This window comes from Diospyros lotus, chromosome 3, assembly GCF_014633365.1.
Source record: "Diospyros lotus cultivar Yz01 chromosome 3, ASM1463336v1, whole genome shotgun sequence".
Classification (NCBI taxonomy): Eukaryota; Viridiplantae; Streptophyta; class Magnoliopsida; order Ericales; family Ebenaceae; genus Diospyros; species Diospyros lotus.
Genome location: NC_068340.1, coordinates 20,245,229 through 20,259,347, shown reverse-complemented (window position 1 = coordinate 20,259,347; position 14,119 = coordinate 20,245,229). Strand labels below are relative to the sequence as shown.

At 38.0% G+C, this 14,119-nt stretch overlaps 1 protein-coding gene across 4 annotated transcripts in view; it reads left to right on the top strand.

Annotated features, from left to right (window-relative positions):
- The window catches only part of LOC127796728 (protein SUPPRESSOR OF FRI 4-like), a 43,668-nt gene extending 37,377 nt beyond the window's left edge, over positions 1–6,291 (top strand). For 3 of the 4 annotated variants that reach the window (XM_052329071.1, XM_052329069.1, XM_052329068.1), the window contains 5 exons: positions 2,909–3,017; positions 3,611–4,023; positions 4,924–5,078; positions 5,167–5,220; positions 6,077–6,291. In XM_052329071.1, coding sequence (XP_052185031.1) covers positions 2,909–3,017; positions 3,611–4,023; positions 4,924–5,078; positions 5,167–5,220; positions 6,077–6,148 — 803 coding nt within the window. In that variant the 3' untranslated portion in view covers positions 6,149–6,291. Of the gene's footprint in view, positions 1–2,908; positions 3,018–3,610; positions 4,024–4,923; positions 5,079–5,166 lie in introns of all 4 variants that reach the window. The other variant, XM_052329072.1, reaches the window with a different exon arrangement.
- The last annotated feature ends 7,828 nt before the right edge of the window (positions 6,292–14,119 follow it).

The following is a 14,119-nucleotide window of genomic DNA, read 5'->3' as shown; positions in this document are numbered from 1 at the left end:
TAGGCTGGATCAAGCTTTTGACGCTCCACATGCAGTCAAAGAAGTTCTGATTGGGCAATTTGGACCGGAAAAATCTTATATTGGTTCCAAGGAAATTGATCATAAGGCTGATGAGGTCCTTAGACTGGGAATTTTGGACCTATGGACTCCAGAAAATCATTACAGGTGGTTAAATCTAGATATGGAGGTCATGTTTCAGCCATTAAGGAACCTGTGGAACATTCTCATCTTTTCCTATGCAATTAGGATGCCAAGAAAGGAATGGCAGTTGCCGGAAAATTCACTGCGACACCATTGGAGGAGAAATCTGTTGAAGATGAACCTTTGGTGTATGCTAGCAAGCAGGAAGCAACAGATGCTTTTAAAGCACTATTGGAGTTTGTAAATGTTGAATCCAACTGGACCTAGGAGCAGGCAATGCGAGTAATCATCAGTGACAAGAGGTACGAGGCTTTAAGAACTTTTGGTGAGCATAAACAGGCATTCAATGAGTACTTGGACCAAAGAAAGAAGCTGGAGGCTGAGGAAAGGCGAATGTTCAAAAGCTACTTCGTGGATCTTCAGAAAAAGAAGAGGAAAAAGACAAGAAGGGGAAAGAAAGAGAGGAAAAGGGAAAGAGAAAGGAACAAGAGAAGGCAAAGGAACAATCTAAGAAGGATGAATCAGATAGTGAAAGTAGGGATTGGATGAAGACACAGTGGCCAGTTATTGTGATTTCTTGGGGACAAGAAATGCATTAAGGAGGGGTGCAGGGATTGTCACGACCCTAGGGTATAATGGTCATTAAAGCTTGGTGCAATTATTGCTTTGTATTTTTCTGTCACAACTTGTCTTTTTCCAGTTATATTTCTGTTTTAGAATAGACAGCTGTAATACTTTCAGTTACAAATTATAACTGAAAGAACTATCTATAAGAGTGGCTATATAAGCTACTCGAGATGATCTTTTGGGAAATATTGAGTAATAACAGAATTCAAGTCCTCTCTCTCTTTAATTCTGTCCCGAATTTCTCTGTTTTCTCCTTCATCCTTCTCTCTTTCTCTTTGTTCTTTCTGATCTCACTCTCTGTTCTTCTGATTTCTCTCTCCCTTGATTTCTTCCAAATCCCACTAAAAACCCTAAGTCAGGTCCAGATCCTTGACATTCCAACCTTCTGTTTGTTGTTTCAATTTGAATTAGATATAGCTTCATTGGCTAGACACTTGAATAGGCTTGCTTGCCTTAATTGCTAACTTCATGATTCACTTCCCCCTCTTTGGTAAAACATTTGCACCCCTTCCACCATATCCAGATGTTGTCAGATGTTTGCCCCAACTGGATTGTGGCATGAATATTCTGGACCAACCTCAATTGTTAATTGCCATCTGTTATTCAAGAGAGGTGACTGTATGTCTTTACATTGTAATTTTTACTCTCAATAATTTAATTGTGCATTCTATTCAAAAGATATGTGCAGAAAAAAAGGGCATCCCTAATGTTCAAAGCTCTATACTATGCGAGGGTTGAGGGAGAGTTGTACTTGTACACAACCTTTTCCTTGCTCTTTTTTTTTTAAAGGAGTTGTTTTTACTACTTGAAACTGTGACCTTTTGGTCATAAAAGAGCAACCTTACTGTTACTACCAAGGTGCACCCTTAAAAATATGTATAAAGCTCAAATATATTTAAGTATACAGCTCATATGGTCATCTATGTAGGTACTAGTTTCTGTTTTTAATTGGTTCATTGCATTTTCTATTTGTTGGTATTTATCCTTATCCTTTCAAAATGCTTTTGAAACTTTTCCTTCTTAGGCTCACTGAATTTTTAAATGAACCAAGAAACTGAGAAATGATTATATGAGAGAGACACAACCTTGATCTGCACTTGATTTAGAGATGTAAACTGTGTGGATCCTCCATTGTACTTTTTAAAGAGGCTTTTTCCAATTATACGATTCAATATATATATTTTTGGGTTGGGGGCTGGGTTGTCCTTAATCTGTGGTATCCTTTGGTAGGCTAAAACTTGTGAGTGGTCAAAACTGCTTTGGCAGTTATAATTTTGTCTCGGTTTTTAAAAGTTCATGGGATGGGAGCAAACTTTAAGATTCTGAGTAGACTGCTTAAAGATTTAACTATGACTGCATAACATATCATTTTATTGATATCCTTGTAGAAATTTCAAGCATTATGCGCATCTACATCACACACTGTTAATCCATTAGTATTAGCTTCAACGTTTGTCTTCTAGTGTGTGCCATTTGTAAAGAGACATCCATATTCCTGGAAGGGCCTCTCAAGGATTTTGCAAGCTTTATTTTAGGGTATCCCATAACTTTCTATAGTTGTGGATAGTGAAATCCAATTCATCATAACCTCGTCCATATTGTTCTCTCCTTGTACGCTTTTTATATTGTGATAAACTGCAGCAGGAATGAGAAAGACTAGATTTGTGTGAGAAAGCTTGATAATTTCTCATATGTATAGTGTTCTGGTTTGGATTTTGAATTAGAGACTAATATTTATATTAGTTCCTGGAATCAAAAATTGAGTTAGCATCTTAGTAGAATTTCTTTGAGATCTTCTCATTCATTTATCTGTTGCTGTCAACTGGTGAATAAATCTGCTAGATATTTTTGCACTTTGTGACTTGGGATTATGCATTGTTTATCTTCCTTTTGTTCTAGATCTTTGCTGTTGATAGCAATGTTATTTTTCTTACAAATTAAGAAGCTGGTGATGGATTGGTATTTCTCATTCTTTGCATCCTTTGATTTAATAGCAATGGTTATGAAATTTATGTACTTTGTGAAGCTTCTTCCTTGGGAAATATGGTGAGAATGAAATGTCTAGATGGTTGCACATGATGTTGGTCTTATCATCTACCTTAGTTTGGAAACTTATTAATGACTGCTGTTCTTTTTTCAGAAAATGATGGCCCATCAAAGATGGCCAAAGTGGAGATTCCTTCATCTGTGATACCGGGATCGTTAGGCGCCCCTTTTCCTCAGCCAACTCTAGGCACAATGCAGCCAGTGTATGGTTTCTGCTTTTTTTTTTTTTTTTGATCATCACTTCCTGCTGGGAAACCTCTAGTGTCTCAAACACACACTCACGCATGCATGCATATTTTGATATGTCAATGTAGACACTGGGAGGTGTTACTTTGGTCATTTCATGTTATTCATACGTTTTCTTTAGACATTTCCTCTTGATGCTCAGGTCATGTAACAGTATTGATGCCCATTTTTTTTTTTGGTTGAGGATGCAGTCTAGGTTGATAAGACTGTCTTTATGTCTTGATCTGTGTATCTTGTTCATTCATCCATAACCCTTCCAGAGAGAAACCACCATGGAGCTTTCTAGATAGTTTGGTTATCTGCCTTTTATTTTTAGTTGTTTGGATAAATCTTTTTTTGGATGGGGTAGTTGATATGTGGAACCAGAGTCTCTATTTTGATTATTCTCTTTGCTGGATTGCTTTAAGTTGTTATCTCTTTTTGTACAAAAAAATGAAAGGATAATTATCTGCGTATCCATTTGTTAGTTATATTCTTAAATATTGAATTTAATATTTGTATGCAAGTAAAAGTTTTACTCACTGAGAGTTACTTGGTTGCTTGGATGCAGTTACAGTCCTGCACTGGCAGTGCCACCTGGTGGCTGGCCAGTTCCTCCTCGTCCACAACCTTGGTTTCCCTCACATCCAGCTGTTTCAGTCCTCCCTCCACATCCAGGAGCTGTGCAGCAGCCTCTATTTCCTGTACAGAATGTTAGGCCTCCTTTGCCATCTTCTACAATACCATCAGTTCAACCATCTTTGACCACTGCTCCGCCAGGACTGCCCCCAGCTACATCTATCCCGTCATCTCAACCACTGTTTCCTGTTGTTGCCAACAACACTATACCTAGTCATAATTTACCTTTTTCTGTGTCCATGCTTTCGACAAACATTCCATCAAGCTCTCCCATAGACCTTAAAAGCTTAACTGACGGAAGTAATTCTTCTGTGGCAAATAACTACCACGTGCCTGGAAATCAAGGTTTGGATTCTCCTCCCACTATCTGATTCCTCTTAAATGCTTTGAAGTTTGGACTTGCTATTTATCAGGGTCTAGTATTGTGGTTTAAAAAGAAATGATTCCTGATATGTTTTTTTTGAAAATCCAACAAATTTTCTCAATGTGCATAGAACTAGGATCTTGAAATTGAGGAACTAAAGTTGCATTCAGGCATATATATATATATATATTTTTTATTCAGGTTTTTTTTTTTTGAGCTGATATTTGAAATTACCATGTTCTTGATAAATGATTTTTAGTTTTAACCGGATAGGCATGCTGCCCACCCTTTGGCCAATAGAAGCTTTCATTTTACCTTTCAGAAATTTATTAGATTTGAGGTGTTATGAGCTCAAATAATTTAGAGTTATTCATAGCTTTCTTCCTTGCATTGCATATTAATTTAAGTACTCAAAAATTGGAGGATTATTAGTTTTAAGATGTTTGCTTTTATCCTTATGGATGTGCCTTTCTACTATGAACTTCCATTTGAATATCTCAGAGGTTACAGGTTTGCTTTTCTCTTTATCAATGGCCCTTTATACATTTAACAATTTGTCCATATGAATGGCTCAACGGATAGATTCTGTTTTTTCTTCTCTGATCAGTTTATATCATCTATATATTAGGTTTCGCATTGTGGGTAAACCCAATTCTACTATGCTAATAATGTAAATCTGCACGTAACTTCTCTCTCTTTCACACACACAATGCACGCACGCAACAATTAGAAGAAACTTAAGAGTTGGTTGCTTAATTAGTTTGTTTATAGGGTCCCCAAACTAAACAATATGTTTTGTGATTGTGATAACCTAGGCATGTTTGACTCTTTTGAATTTTGCTAATTATTTCAGTTTCTTAATGTACATTCTTTTACTGCAGGTGGCATGTTGCTGAATTCACACTCTTATGCTTCTGGTCCAAATACTGGTGGTCCTGCAATTGGACCGCCTCCTGTAATTGCAAACAAAGCTCCTGTTACCCAGCTGGCCTCAAATGAGGTTTATTTAGTTTGGGATGATGAAGCTATGTCAATGGTTGGTTTTTCTCTTTCTTTTTCTCTCTAGCTCTGTGCCAGTATACATCTTTTTTCACCTCTTCAACCTATTAAAATGGTATTTGTAGGAGGAAAGAAGAATGTCCTTGCCGAAGTATCAGGTGCATGATGAAACTAGCCAGGTAAGTTATAAGCACTCCTGTTATTTTTTTTCTTTCAAGTGGAAATGAGGTTGCTTTACTCATCTAACCAGATGGGTAGATGTTACAATCCGGTTTACGCATTGTTTCATACTTATAAAGGTACTTTTGTATTTATTTTCTTTCTTTAATCCATTCTGAAAACGAATGAACTGCACTAAAAATGTTACGAGCCTTCCAGTGAAGTCTCCTACCTTTGGATTTCAGATTTGGTTGTTTACGCGTTATGTCAATTTATGGAGGTACTGCTATATACTTCAATTTTTTATTCATTTTGAAGATAGTGTGAACTGCACTAAGAATGTATGAGGCTTGCAGTAAAACATTCTTTTAATTGTTATCCCCATCGATCAATGGCTTCTTTTATTTCTTCTGTTCCTTTTCTGTATCCACTTTTCCCATCTGTCAAGCTATCCTACCATTTTTTCGGCCATCAAAGATTCAACTAGGAATTACATTAGTAAAATTACAATCTGACAAAGCTTTCTGTGATCGATGTGAGGATGCTCCGATCTAGCATTGCACCCCATTATGAAGAGTGTATGTATTTACTCTTTGGATTGCTTATTTCATTTATGGTCATATATCCTTGTCATGCATCGTTTTGAGGTTTGGGACTTGAATGGAATGAGAATATACCCATCAGAAATTTGCGTGCAAGTGTTGTGATTTCGATATTATTTTTATGATCAAACGGTGAGTGAATTCAAACTCAGCCAGGTCAGCTTCTTCCGCAAAGTTTTGTATGGGAGCAAAAGCTGTAGTAATCCGTTTTACATATATGGTGTTTTGGCAGTCTTTTTGGCTGACATTTTCTATTGTGGTTTGTATGTTCCAGATGAGCTCAATCGATGCAGCCATAGACAGAAGGATATTGGGAAGCAGGCTTGCTCGCCATATGGCGTTTTAGTTTTGTTGCCGTTTGTTTTGTTTTTTTTTTTTTTCCTAATTACCTGTATTGTATGGCTTGGAATATCTCTGAATGTGGTGGGAGTCAAATGTAGTGAGGAAATTAATTTACATAATTTGGAGAATTAGTTATGGTTTTCATAATTTCCTTGCCGTGGAATCTGGGTCTTGCATGCTCTTTCCTTAAATGTTTAAAAATTGTACATGTTCAGCTGATTATTATAGATTTTCTGGACATCTCCAAACTGGGTTTATGTAGGAAAAATGCTCCATTTGACGATTGGGTCGTGTGTGTAGAAGTTAACATCATTAGATATGAAAAGTAAGTACACTGAATCGTCTGATTTTACTCAGGCGTTACGTATGCTTCATTTAATTGCATTTTGAAGGAACTGTTTAGCGGTCAAATGGTTACTAGCAAATGGGAGCAGCAGCAGGCATGACGCCTTTATTTTTATTTATTTAACAATTAAACAGGTAATGCTTTCCGTGAAGATGCACTTATATCTTGATTATTTTTGACATGGGAACGCAAACATATATAGAAAATCAATCAATCGCAACAGATCGTCAGATTGAGTGAAACAACGGGAGTCTCTGAAGAAAGCTCGCTCGGTTTGAGCTTTAGGCGCGGAATCAACTGATGAGAGAGACGATCCGATCACCTCTCTTTTGGTCGAATATATAACTGGGCCACACGATCAGGCCATGGCGGGGCCATGCGGTGCGCAAGAATTAATTTCTTCACTTTGGATTGGAGCCGCATGCGTGAGAATCACCTCGATTACAGAAATTAATGAAACTTTACTTTGGTGGAGAAGTAGTCAGCCGCAGCGATCATGGTGGCTTCTGGTGCAGAAGGCGGTGCTGCTGCAGCGGCGGGCTTTGGACTCTTTCGGCCTTCGTCGGGAGCGCAAGATAAGAAGGAGACCACTGATCGCCAGATTGATGATGTGAACCCACTACTACTACTGCTTTTCTTATCCTTGCTCATCACCACCACCGTCATATCTTTGCTTAAATTGAAGCTAGCTAATATATTTAGAAGAGAACCTGGAGGCCGGAAATGAAGAATACACACAGAATACTCCTCTGCTTGATCACAGGTAGTGCTAGCTAGCTAATTGAGATTTTTCTTCTTCTTTTGGTTGCTTGACTTGGGTCCTATGAAGCTTTCTTCACCCTTTATATAGCTTGAGGTTACTTGGCGGCCAAGCTGAATTGGAGGGTTATTGGGGGTTTAATATAACTAGGAATATAAAATGTCGGAAACGTGTTCATTGATTTTGACCATACTAATTCTATTACTCAGTTTCTTCGAAAGTACATGTACGGGGCAGGAGGAGAGAATCTTCCCATCTCTTAATTTATCGCACAAGATGGTGAAGTCATAGCCATGACGATGATAACCCGTAAACGACACTTACTGTTGGTAGTTTTATATTAATGAGTTTCGAATTAAACTGTTTTAGTTTAGGGTGCGTTGAGAATTAATAAGCTCTATTATCAAACACTGATATTTTGATGCGCTGGGCGGGCTTGATGTGGTTGAATATTAAGAGCTAGAATTTGATGACTTGTTGATCAAAAAGACAAGAACCGTAACAGATTCGGACCCGGATTCAGGTCACGGATCCGGGTTGGCCTGCCCATGCGGGCTACCTGACTGCTGTGTGCAGTTTTGCCCTTTTCTCCAATATTGGAGAGAAGTGGTAGCATTCAACATGCAGGCATGTGCATGCTGGTGTATAAGCAGAATTTTGATATACTATTTGCTGTAAAATCTCTTTTCTTGCAAATCTCTCAAAAGTATTTTTTGTATATCGAGAAAGTAGGGTATTTAAGGTGTGGTTGGTAAGCGATTTTCGTTTCTGAACAATGATTCAACCTGTTCAAAGATACTTGGTACTTTTGCGAGAGAAACCAATAAGATTTTATTACTTTCTTATTTCTTATTTATGTGTTTATATATTATATTTCTAACATCGATATCATAGCTATTGGATTTGTTTTCTGGTGTCGTATACTGTGTATATATGTGCATATGTAGATACGTATGTCAAAATAATATACATATACATGAGAATGTGTCATATATCTATTCCAATACATATTTTCTTTATACAGTAGTCTACTAGTATGTATGTATATGAGTATATAATATAGTATATATATGTGTGTGTGTGTATGAAAGAAAGAGCAAGACAACAAATGAAGGTTGATATGCCCCGCAAAATAATAGAAAAAGTGGATTAGCGAAAATAAGCAGAGGAATCGGAGGAAAGAGGTCGTGCCACGTGGCCACTCGAGTAGTCACCTCAGATCCCCAGGTAAGGGTCACCTGGGGGTGGTCGCACCCCCGGGTGAGGGTCACTCAGGGGTGGTAGGGCCAGGCGAGGAGGCCCTTACACAAGGTCGTGTGTTTGCTCATGGCCGCAGCCGCACCCCGTGAGGAGGGGAAGGGTGGGTCACGAGTGGGAACCCTAGCGCCCTACACTCCTGAGTGACCCTTACTTGGGGATGCCATGGGCGCACCCATGCCCATGCTCGTGCACGCACTCTTGCACCTGCGCACCTGTGTGCCCACGCCCGTGCGACCATGCTCACGAGACTAGGTTAAAATTACCCTCACAGGACCCGGTCAAAACCATCTCTGAGTTACTCGTTGAGAAAATCGGGTCACTCGACACCTGACAGTCTCTTCCATTGCTATAAATAGGGGGGGGGGGGGGAGGGGTCTTCCTTCCTATTCGTTATGCTCTCTCTTATACTCACATTTCCTTCTTACATTTGACTACTCATACTTGTGAGAGGCTAACTTAGGCATCAGAGGATCTGTGCGGGGATCCTCACCCGTGCCCTTAACCGATCTTTCTTTCTAAATAGGTCATCTATTGCTTGGAGGGTCATCTATCGCTCTTAATCCACCTCAGAAGACTCATCCATCGCTGTCGCTTCCCCTAGAAGAGTCATCCATCGTTGCCACTCCACCCCGAAAGAGTCATCCACTGCTTTGGATAGTCACCTATCATCCGGATAAGCCACCCTTGCTCCATCCTTAGATCAGTCTCCCATAGATAAATTCATTGTTGTAATTCAACAACAACAAAAGGAAAAACGTACGTTGGAGGAAAACTGAGGACTCACTAGACCATAACTAGTCCTCTTGAAACAATTTGCTTGCTAGATATGGTAATGATAATAGCAATTACAAGTATCGTTGATGGCAGTTTTCAACAGTTGTCAATGGTTGTCGGGTTAAAGGATGAGGCCAACGACAGTTGTAATTGACATAGTTTGAGAGAAAAGATAATTGATCGATTTCATTCATTTGTGCATGTTACATTCTTCTTATTAAATCGTAAAAACAATATCATATGAGTCTTTGGAAAAAATGTAAGAATTATCTGTGGTTGACATGATAATTAAGGTATATTTGATTAGATATGGTCCTATTTATCTGATAAGATAAATAAAGATTTAATAAGATAATTGATTACTGAAATCTATTTGATTATAAAGATATATATAACTCTTGATAATGTTGATGGGAGGTTGCATATATAGTTATAAATAGGAATTTAGTCATTTCTCTACCCCAATTACAAAAAACAAAATTATCGTTCTATTTTTCATCCATCATCAAGACCAGAGATAAAAGGAGAGAAATCAAATTCTTTAATTCTCTTATAAACTGGTAGTGCCTTTTACGTCTTGAAGTCTCAATGGATCAAGGTCTATTTTATTTATTCATACTATTTGAAAAAACATGAAGTTTTATAGATTTATGGGTATGACATTTGTTGTTTATTGTTATCTTTACGAACAATATTATGGCTTACATAAAAAACAATAATAGCATTGTGATTCTTTATAGACTCTATGATCATGCAATCAGCTCTAATATCACATGTTAATAAATAATTAACATGACATATAAACTAGATCGCATACATGATTACTTAGAACACTGACTAAATTTGGATACATAGACGAATATGATCTTTCACTTATCTTCACTTAAGCCACGAAATCAACAAATGATTAAATTTGCATTGGGGACTTCCCCCCCCCCCCCTTTTTTTTCTCTCTCTATAAGCTTTTCCCAATGGGTAAGACAATGATGACTCATTTTCTATTAGATAGGAAAAGATAGTAGTCTTACCTTTATATAGAGTTCCCTTAGGTCTCCCCACCATTAACCTAATGGGCTTTATTAGTTTATGAAACAGATGGCAGAATGAATAAACTTTCTTTCTAATCTTTCATTTATCGAGAATTTACAATATATAGAAAAATTAGGATCAAGATATCTAGCTATACTAAGAAAATACATCTCTTAAACTAGGAATGTACAATTTAAGAAACTATTAATTACTCTTATGATACAAAAATCAAAAAGATCTTACTTAATCAAGATATATAAAATCATGAATTTGAATGATTTCCAGCCAGATCAGATTTCTCAGATCCCAACAGTCCCCCTTAAGTTGTGGAATAGATACCAATCATTCTAAACTTGTCAACACAGTCTTCAAATCCTAATTTTTGTAGAGCCTTGGTAAAGATATTAGCTTCCTACAATTTTGTGGGAATATAGAATAGGTTGATCACCTCTTTTCAATTTCAAATTTGATGAAATTCCAATCAATCCTCTTATGTTTCATTCTATCATGTTGAATGTGATTGTGGAATATACTAATGGCAGATTTACTATCACTATATTTCCATAGGACCTGTCCAAGGTACATTCAAGTCTCTTAACAATCTTTCCAACCATATCAACTCACAAATACCTTAGGCAACAACCTTATATTAAGTTTCTACACTACTTCTACCCTCAATAGTCTACTTCTTACTTTTCCATGTCACTAGATTTCCCCAGAGCTTAGTATAATATCCAGTAATTGACTTGCTATCCTCTACAGATCCTGCCCAATCTGCATTAGCAAACCCTTCCACTTTTTTGTTATCAGTCTTTCTAAATAGTAGACCTTTACCTGGGTAGCCTTTTAGATATCAAAGTATTTGATACACTGCATCTAAGTGTCTTTGAGTAGAAGAGTGCATGAACTGGTATACCATACTAACATTAAAAGTAATATCAGGTCTGGTTAGGGAGAGATATATTAATTTTCCAACTAAACATTGGTACCTTTCCTGATCCACCAAAGGATCAATTTAGTGATTTGCTTCTTCCAATTCCTTTCCAAAGGGGTGCTTGCTGGCTTGCATCCTATATAACTTATTTCGTTTAGGAGATTAAGGGTATACTTTCATTGGGATATTACAATCCCCTTCTTGCTTCTTACAACCTCCATGAAAAGGAATTATTTTAGGAAGCCAAGATCTTTAACTTTGAATTCTACTTGTAGTTGTTCTTTGAGCTTCTTAATCTCCTGTAAATCATCCCTAATAATCACCATATGATCAACATAAACTATTAAGATATAGAAATCTTATTGTAAATAATGTATGGTTTAATTGATTTTGCTTATATCCAATTTTTTTCACCACTAAATTGAATTTAGTAAACCAAGGCCTTGATGATTGTTTTAAACCATATAGAGATCTTATTAGTTTGCACACTTTTCCAGATAGATCATTAGTCTCAAAATTGGGTGGAATCATCATATACACTTCTTTTTCTAACCTTCCATTCAAGAAAGCATTTTTTCACATCCAATTGATGAACTTCCCAATCTAGGTTAGCAGCAAGTGAAATGAGCATACCCTAATTGAGTTTAGTCTAGCAATAAGGGCAAATGTTTCTTCATAGTCGATGCCATAGGTTTGAGTAAACTCTTAGGCCACAAACTTAGCTTTAAATCTCTCAATGCTTCCATCTAATCCAACTTTAGCAGAAAAAATTCACTTATAGCTCATAAATTTTTTTTCCCAGTTGGAAGTGCTACAATCTCCCAAGTCTCATTTTCAACTAGAGCTTTCATTTCTTCTTGGACTATAGCCTTGCACCTAGGATCTTTGAGGCAACTTTGAATATTCTTAGGTGTTGTCGCCTAATTACAATAATTAAATTTATTTGTCTTGGGATCAGCCAGAGTAGAGTCCTTCACCACAATAGAGGGTCCGAGATGCCACGAGCGAGGCCAAATGGATATGGAACGAGTCAGAGCCAGAACTAGATAAGGTAGGAACCCGAATGGGTCCTCGGGGCCTTTTGGATGAGGTGCTTGGATGGGCCTTTGGGGAGTCAAGAGAAAGGGATCCCAATGGGTCTTCGAGAGGCAGGACTTCTAGTCCTTCGAGTGAGCTAGGCTTGGACTTGCCCTGCGGTCACAAATAAAAGTCAGAAAGGCATGCAGGGGACTCCCACACATGAGCCCTTTGATGCTAAAGTCAAACAATAGTCTAAAGTATGTCCGAAGTATGATGTATGATGCAAGTGTATGTCTATTCTGTGTCTCGAAGGGATATTTATGTTCCTGGATAGGTTTTAGAGAGAGATTGAGTGTTAGGACAAAGGTATGAAAAGAGTTCAGAGGATTAATAGAGCTAAAAGATTAAAAAGGATTCGTTTGTCTTCGAAGAGGTGAGTATTTATAGACAAAATGATGGGACCCATGGTTGAGCCGAAAGACTCTTTCGGGGAGTGCCTTAGGAAGGTCGGAGGGTCTAGAGAAGTCTTCGGGGCAGGACACCCTGATGGCTATCTCCGGGTAGCCTCGAAGAGGGCTTTGGGCCACCGAATGACTTAGGTCTGGGAGACCTTGAAAGGTGTCCTTGGACTTTATGCATGCTAGGCCGATCCCAACAGACCCATCGGGGGTCCAAGAGGCTTTCGTCTCGGAGACTGTCCGGGAAAGAATGAACTTTGAAAATTGCTTTGAGATTTAGGAGGATTTTAAGGCACCCCACAAGATTAGGTATCTTCACATTGTCAATCCTTTTAGTGAAAGCCCTGTAGTTTGGAGACAACATAGCATAGTGTTGAATAATAGATTTTGATGCTTTTTACAAAATATATTCTTCAAATATAATCTATTAAAATAAAATTGAAAATAGGTTGTTAATCAAGTAATAGTACTCATTAATCAATTAACATACCTTTTACTCGAATAACATTCTATCTTAATCGAGTAATTATGTTAGGAAATGTTAGTTTTAACTAACTTTTAAACATTACTCGAGTAATGAATATTATTAATCAAGTAAGGTATATTAGGGTTTGAAGGTTCAAATAGATTAATCAGTTAACATACTGGACTCAATCGAGTAATAACTTATAATCGAGTAAGGAAATTGTTGCGGGGTGCCCTAAGAAAATTCAAAAATCTTAAATTCGGAGAAGTATTTTGCATAAGCCCAAATGACCCTGGAGAGTCTCCCGAACAAGAGTTCCCTAGAGCCTCCAAAAAGTCTCCGAGACGATCGAGCCTCAGCATGTTTAGCCTGAAGATTCACCCTGAGTCTCCCTGGCCCAACTCACTCGGTGGTTCCGAAGAGTCTTTAGACTCACCTGAAGGATACTCATTGGGGCACTTTCATGTCGAAGGTACCTGTAATACCCGGTATTACATGGTATTGAAAATAAATAAATTTTTATTAATTTGGCAGGACCTCGGGTGGTCCGAGAAGGCCAAAAGTCAATTACGAGTAATTAATTAATAAAATTGCCGAATTGACGGCTGGGAGTGCCTCGGGACTTGGATGTCCAGGGAAGAGGGCAAGAGATTGGTGAGTGTCTCGAGATGAGATTAAAGACGCTGGAAGCGGTTCGACCGGGAATAATTTTCGGAATAAATTTTGTATAAGCCCGAGTGGGTGCCAATACTGAATAGTCGGAGGGGACCTCCTGGAAGCTGAAGGGACCCTAGGGGTGGTTCGGTTTTCTGAGTAAGGCAACCCTTAAGTGTTTCGGGGTCGAATAAAGGTCCCGTGCAGGGGCAGGGACAAGGTCGGTATTCTCGAGTAGCGGTCAGTTATTAATTTCAATTAAACCAAGATTTTG